Source organism: Macrobrachium nipponense, chromosome 4, assembly GCF_015104395.2.
Source record: "Macrobrachium nipponense isolate FS-2020 chromosome 4, ASM1510439v2, whole genome shotgun sequence".
Classification (NCBI taxonomy): Eukaryota; Metazoa; Arthropoda; class Malacostraca; order Decapoda; family Palaemonidae; genus Macrobrachium; species Macrobrachium nipponense.
In genome coordinates, this window is record NC_061100.1 from 122,453,959 (window position 1) to 122,461,843 (window position 7,885).

Consider the following 7,885-nt stretch of genomic DNA (forward strand, 5'->3'; position numbering starts at 1 on the left):
GACCAACGGCTCTACGTGACTTCCGGAACCACGTCGAGAGTGAACTTCTATCACCAGAAATAAACATCTCTCACTCCTCAATGGAATGGCCGAGAATCGAACCCGCGACCACCGAGGTGGGACGCTAATACCATATCAACCACGCCGCTGAGGCGCTCCCAAAAAAGTGTGTCGCAACCACTAATTTACAAATTTTGAGCTTCCTTCGAGTAGACACTCTTAGCTAAGTAATTACTGGGTACGTTACTTATATAAATTATATGATTCTTTAACCTAGTTTTAAACCGTGAAAAATCTTACGTCTTAGAGATGGTTACAAAAAACCGCACATTCAGTATTAATTCTTTATCCTTTCACAAATCTCTAATGCTTTTTCCAATCTTATGTTCAAATGCCGTGAAGCTACACTTGATGAACATTTCCACAATGGATAGAGGCGAAGACATATACTTAAAAATGAATGAACTACATTAATAGAATACGTTGAGAAAATTGTCCACAACCAGATACATGGGACCTGCACCTTCTGGTCCACCGAATATAGCAAGAAACTCCTGCAAAAGTAAAAAGAGGATGAACAAGTGTGTATGAAACAAAACAAATTATACATTCTGCTTCGAGTACTCTATAGATTTAAGGCCAAAGGCCAAGCGCTGGGATCTATGAGGTCATTCAGCACTGAAACGGAAACTAATAGTCAAAATGTTTGGAAGCTGTAACAGGAGTTATAAGTCTCCCAGTTGCACTATGAATCAACTTTTAAGAATGAGTGAAAAGTAACAAGGAAGAAAAAGAATATGAACGGAGGTACAGCAAAAGGAATGAAAAGGGTTACAACTAAGGGGCAGAAGGGACTCCATAAAGAACCTTGAGTAATACCTACTGTGGAATGCATGAGGTGCACTGAAGGCACTAACCCCCTTACAGAAGATATAAATCTAGATTCCCATGTTAAGTGACACAGTTCGAGTTCTTGAACAACGAGTGATTTGAGGGCGAGCATTCAGACTGCATTCAATTTCACTCTCCTCTCAGACCATCTTTCTTACCCTATCTTATCCATCCTATTCAAACCTGGCACATGTCTGCTGGCCATATCATCTAGAGCAGAGGTAGCCAGACTTTTGGACTCCCGAGATCTGCTCTAAAGGCAAACTCTTTTACGATCAACAAGACTATATAATCACATACTTATTACGTGGGAAAAAAATTTCAAATAGCACCATAGTACGATAAAAGATGAGTACAACTGCCCCCCCTCCCCCCTCTCTCTCTCTCTCTCTCTCTCACACACACACACACACACACACACACACACACACACACACACACACACATATATATATATATATATATATATATATATATATATATATATATATATAATATATATATATATATACTTGAAACGAACAAATCTGGGGTTAATTTTGTTCAACTGACAATATTGTAGGAACTTTAAATCAAGTTTAGCTTTTTCTAATTTCTTGGAGTATCTTTCCAGAATACGGCAGTTGTGTCGAACACGAGGTCAATAACGAGTCCTTAGGAAGGAGTGGAAGTTGCTGGAGTTACGAAGTCTTGAGTCGAATTAAGAAGAGGTAGACGAAGAAGACGCTCCCAAGGGTCACTGTGTCGTTTGCACCACATTCCAAAACACACGACGATAATGAAGGAAGAATCCCAATATGCGGAGACCAAAGGCAGATGGAAAACCACACGAGCAACTCATTCCATTTATTGTGGCCGACGGCTTTTCGCAATAATCCATTGCATCTTCAAGGCTGCAAGATGACACGTATAATTTTGTTTGATAGAAAGGAACGTCGCTATATAAAATTATGATATAAAAAAAATCTTAGAATACTTGAAAACAAACCTACCCGGTGCATGGCTCAATTGTGACTAAAAACAAAATAGGTATAACTAGCTGGGAGTGATCAGAACAGCAGAGAGAGAGAGAGAGAGAGAGAGAGAGAGAGAGAGAGAGAGAGAGAAAATAATCAAAGGTGAGGAAGACGTCTGGGCATTTAACGAGGGAGCGAGTGCTTTAATGAATATTGACTAAAGTCGCAAGATCGTCCTCGCGTTGGGCTGAGACTATTACTTCAAAGTTATTCATATCAATCTGCGTTTTGCAGATTATAAAAATTAGTACCCAACCCAGTAAATTTGCTCTTCTTGTAAATACTGGTATGGACAACCTCAGAGTCCCTCAAAATACGTAGGTCAGCTGTTTTTAGATCATCTAAATGCCGAGCACTCAAATGTCAAGTTTACTATGGAGAAGGAATTATGCAAATCCCCCACTCTCCTGGACCTACGTATTTTGAGGAGCACCTTTACTGGGTAGGGTACTAATTTTTACTGCGTATGTCATTTTAATTTTAAATTAAATGCTATTTCAACACTCCTCCACAGGGACCTTACTCTGACTTCGTCTTGGCAAGCGAAATTGAGTTCTTAACAGGTTTTGTATTTTCTTTTTTTTAGTAATAATTGTTTTCCTTTAAAGTATTTTGACAGATTTTTGAGAAAGTTGTTGGATATGAATTTGAATGAGCCACATATCACATATAATGTTCCCAAACTAGAAATATACGCTAAATTTCCCTTCCTTTTCAAAGATGATTTCCGCAAAAAAAGTTGTAAAGATCATTAGCGTGGAATTTCCTTTCGTAACTATTAAACTTATTCCGCAAAACCCTCTAACGCTGCGGTCTCTTTTTCAGATCTAAGGATAGACTGCGTCCGTCTCTAGCATCCAACATCATTTATAAATATACTTGTCCCAAATGGGAGCGCGGAACCTACGTTGGATGTACGAGACGGCCACTAAAGTCCGTTAGTTATAAGACGGGATGCAGACTGTCCAGGTCCGAATGATCAAATACAAGGAATCACGCGGCAATCTGCAAAACGCAGATGGATATGAATAACTTTGAAGTAATAAGCCTCAGCTCAACGCGAGGACGAGCTTACGACTTTAGTCAATATTCATTGAAGCACTCGTTCCCTCGTTAAATGCACTAACATCTTCCACACCTTTGTTTATTTGTTCTCTCTCTCTCTCTGCTGTTCTGTTTACTTCCAGCTAGTTTTACCTTTTTTGTTTTTAGTCACTTTTTAGCCATGTACCGGGTATGTTTGTTGTAAAGTATTTCAAGAAATTTGTTTTCTTGTAACATTCATAATTTTGTATAGTGACGTTCCTTTTTGTCAAACAAAATTATAAGTGTCATTTAGCAGCCTTGAAGATGCAATGGATTATTGCGAAACGCCGTCGGCCACAATAAATGGAATTAATTGCTCGTGTGGTTTTCCATCTGCCTTTGGTCTCCGCATATTGGGATTCTTCCTTCATTATCGTCGTGTGTTTTGGAATGTGGTGCAAACGACACAGTGACCCTTGGGAGCGTCTTCTTCGTCTACCTCTTCTTAATTCGACTCAAGACTTCGTAACTCCAGCAACTTCCACTCCTTCCTAAGGACTCGTTATTGACCTCGTGTTCGACATAACTGCCGTATTCTGGAAAGACACTCCAAGAAATTGGAAAAAGCTAAACTTGATTTAAGGTTCCTACAATATTGTCAGCCAAACAAAATAACCCCCCAGATTTGTCCGTTTCAAGTTTATATATATACGTATATATATGATTGTGTTTTTGTTTGTTTATATATGCTTGTGGGGGAACAGCGATCGACTGTTTGGCCACCTCTGATCTAGAGCCGTGCTGACGCAGGATGGTAGTTATTCCAGGGTACCAGAGTAACTTCAGCGCTTTACGACAGAATTTCCCAGCCAATTTCTCCAAAATGATCCAGACACACACACACACACATGTACACACACATACACACACGTACCGCTGTTAAACCAAAAGGTTCACTGGTAGGCATAACTACTCGCTGCTCATGAAAGTTGAAAAGCCGTGCTGACTAGAGGCCAGCTTCCTCCAACGACAATAACACAGAGAAGTTAAAATACTCAATCTGAAACAAAGTAATTAAATAATATCTAAGGTTAAAAATCATATCTTAATGATTGGATTTTTAACCTTTAGATATTATTACCTACTTTTTTCAGATTGAGTATTTCAACTTATGTTATTGCCGTTGGATGAAGCTGGGCTTTAGTCAGCACGGCCTCTTTACTTTCATGAGTGGCCATTTTTTTGTCTAAAAGTTGAATGTTTCATCATAAAAACAAAAAAAATCCATTCCAAAGGTAACTACTAAATGTTGCACGTTGGCTGGGTCACTTCGCTTTCGGCCGACTAGTTTTTTGAAGTTATCTTCATTTTATTTGTTCAAAGATCCAAGTTCTGACGAAATGTTGCCTGAAGAATGTACTGAGGTATTTATTTTGGGACGTTTGAATGGTATAAAAGTACTGGAGAGAGAGAGAGAGAGAGAGAGAGAGAGAGAGAGAGAGAGAGAGAGAGAGAGAGAGAGAGAGAGAATTTTGTAAAAACTACAGTTTTAAAACGTGGAGAATCTTAAGTCTTAAAAATTGGTTGTAAAAACCGCACATTCAGTATTAATTCTTTATCATTTCATAAATCTCAAATGTTTTTTCCAGTCTTATGTTCAAATGCCGTGAAGCTACACCTGATGAACATTTCCACACTGGATAGAGGCGAAGACAAAATTTTTAAAATGATTGAAAGTTACATTAATAAGAGTGCTGTTTAATAGAACATGTCGTGCAAAACGTCCTCAATTAGATACAAGGGGCCTCCCGTTTCAACATCTGATCCACCGATTAAAGCAAGAAACTCCTGCAAAAGTAAAAAGAGGTTGAACAAACGTGTGTATGAAAAAAGAAATAAAATAAAAAATAATACATTCTGCTTAGAGTTAAATAAAGAATTAAAAGGCAAAGGGCAAGCGCCGGGATCTATAACATTCAGCCCTGAAACGGAACCTTGAGTTTAAAAATGTTTGAAAGGTGTCACAGGAAGAAAACGTTGCAGTTGCGCTATGAATCAACTGTTTGGATTAAGTGGAACCTTGGAAAGCAAGACGAAAGAAAGAGAATACGAAGGAAGGTACAGTAAAAGGAATGCAAGGGGTTGCAGCCAGGAGACGAAGGGACGCTGCAAAGAACCTTAAGTAATCACCACAGAAGACCCTAACCCCTACGGGAGGCGAACAACTTGTTTTCCTCGTTAAGTGACACAGTTAGAGCTCTTGATCAGCGAGTGATTTGAGGGCGAGCAATCCAGTCTGCACCTCTCCTTCTAATTTCAACTCTCCTCTCGAACCACCTCTCTTATCCTATCTTATCCATCCTATTCAAGCCTGACACATGTCTGCTGGTCACTTCATCTGGAGCCTTGCTGACGGAGGATGGTAGTTATTCCAGAGCAACTCCTCCACTTTACAACGACAGAAATTTCCCAGCCAAGACATGCTAAACACTCACACACGTTATCACTTCAAACCAAAAGGTTCACAGCTAGGCATAATAACTACAGGCTGCTCATGAAAGTCGAGGCCGTGCTGACCAAAGGCCAGCTTCATCAAACGACAAAAAACAATTTAAAAATGCTCAGTCTGAAAAACGTTAATAAATAATATCTACGGTAAAAAAAAAAAACCAAATAATTAAATCCAGATGAACGTTGGCTGGGTCACTTTGCTTTCGGCCGACTAGTTTTTTGAAGGAATCTTCATTTTGTTTGTTCAAAGATCCAAGTTCTGTCGAAATGTCGCCCGAAGAATGTGCTGAGGTATCTATTTTGGGACGTTTTGAATGACATAAAAGTACTGGCTGAGAGAGAGAGAGAGAGAGAGAGAGAGAGAGAGAGAGAGAGAGAGAGAGAGAGAGAATCTTCGTTGGAACACCCCCAGATAAGTCAAGGTTAACGAGGTTCGATTACAGTTCCAAGGTCGAATGGCCTCAAGACGACCTCAATTTCTGTTATGTTTCCTATTATAGTAAGGCATAACAGTTATAAAAAATTTCTATTATCAGTTTCAAATGTGACCTATGGTTAAATATCTCTCGTAATCAATTTGACAAACGCCACGCTTTTGACCTGAATCTCCCATTTGGCATTTCAATTAGCAATTTGAGTACAGAAGAAGTCAGTAATAAGAATAGAAACTTCATTACAAAATAAACGCGGCTGAAATAGCCATTATTCAAATAATAATAATAATAATAATAATAATAATAATAATAATAATAATAATAATAAATCTTATTTCAGCTCAAGGCCATATACAAGGTGGAATATTCAAAGTATAGAAAATAACATACAAAATCTAGATACATGAGGTAACATGATAAATCAGCAATATCCACACGGTGTGTTGCTGAAGAAGTGCAAAAGATAGTATTTATATTAATGGCAATAACTGCAATAATATTGAGACGTTAAAAAATTAAAAACGATAATAATTAGTGATCAGATTACATATTAAATTCCAGCTAGGGACTTCAGGTGGTTAAGTAGTCAGGTCCGGAAGGCTTAATATGAAATGAAAACTAGCAAAACTCTATATTGATAATATTCACGGTAATAATGTCTGTCTCTCCTTCAATCGGTGATTAGCTGAGCGGGGAATGGGGAACTGTTGCCTAATCACAGCGTTCCATGCATGCATGCATGACGGTTTTCCAGCCTGCATGCAGAGGCCAATCAGCGCAGCAGAGTGACATGCATGAAGTCTATAAACCAGCCCATGGCCGGTTTATAGACTTAATAGGACAGGCTTAAGCGACAGGAGGCAAACGGATTCAGACGATATGTGTTGAACATAATTCTTTGAGACTTCGTGAGACAGAGATAAGCTTCCGCAAATTGAAATATGTTAAAGCGCACACCTATTCATAATGTTATACTGCAAAATGAAAATTCCTTCAGCAATCAACTAGGCCCTATGGGTTTGTCTATCTTCTATTATTATTTTATTCGATTTATAATTTTCTAAGTGAGCGACATAAAACATATGGCATTCGTATTAAGTAAAAAAAAAAAAACCCACAAATGATATTGTTGCGGGGGTGGGGGGGTGAATGATATTCTTAAACATAGCCAAAGAGGTGAATGCGACTAAATGAGTTTTCCGAAATACACGAAACTTTCAACACCATTCGTCCTCTGATGATTGGCAGAAAGGGAGATGACGTCATTCTACGTCACTGTTTTTCCGGGCTGTGATTGACCGTGCAACCCCTTGTCGGCAAGGAAAAACACGGCAAACGCCAATGCTTGCTACCCACGGTCTAGGTATTTTGCAGCAGCTGCTTGTGAGTTTATTATTAGTATTCCTTCATCTAAGCCTTTGATTTTCCTATTAATTATTGTGTTTTCAATTTACTGGCAAAATGGTAGGCCTAAAAATGGAATGGCTCAGTTCGGAAGCTACTCTGTACGCTGCTAGACAAACTTCTTCCAACATTGTCAAACATTCACCATCATTTCGGTCAGAAAATCTCAAATTCCTTCGTACAAGAGACAAGTTTAAGAACATTTTTGAAGAGTCACAAGAGATAATTGAGGAGGAGTGTGAACCAGAAGCAGCGAATACCTCACAAGCGCTAAATTCCAGAGGTTGATGATGGTTCTCAGGAATATACTCCCAGTTGTGCAGAGGTGCATTACGGAGTAGAGTTTTTCAAAGTTATTGACAGTGGCTCAGAGTATTTGCCCAGAACTTTGATTCCTTAAGGCAAGAAACTGATCACTTCCCTAATCATTTCCAGGGTGCATCTGTCGAGGACTACCGAAAGGCATTTGCAAATAGTGCCGGAGGTTCGAAGAATGTTCCCACAGGTTGAACGCTTGCTGAGAATTCTTTTGGTTTCTCCAGCAAGTTCATGTGAGGCTGAACGTTCACTCAGTGTACTGAGGCGCATGAAAACTTGGATTTG

General features: G+C 39.0%; 1 protein-coding gene across 2 annotated transcripts in view; it reads right to left on the bottom strand.

The window, feature by feature from the left end:
• Nucleotides 1-330: 330 nt before the first annotated feature.
• The window catches only part of LOC135211721 (uncharacterized), a 290,983-nt gene continuing 283,428 nt past the window's right edge, over nt 331-7,885 (bottom strand). For both annotated transcript variants that reach the window (XM_064244966.1, XM_064244964.1), the window contains exon 6: nt 331-554. In XM_064244966.1, the coding sequence (XP_064101036.1) occupies nt 471-554 (84 nt within the window). In that variant the 3' untranslated portion in view covers nt 331-470. The remainder of the gene's footprint in view (nt 555-7,885) is intronic.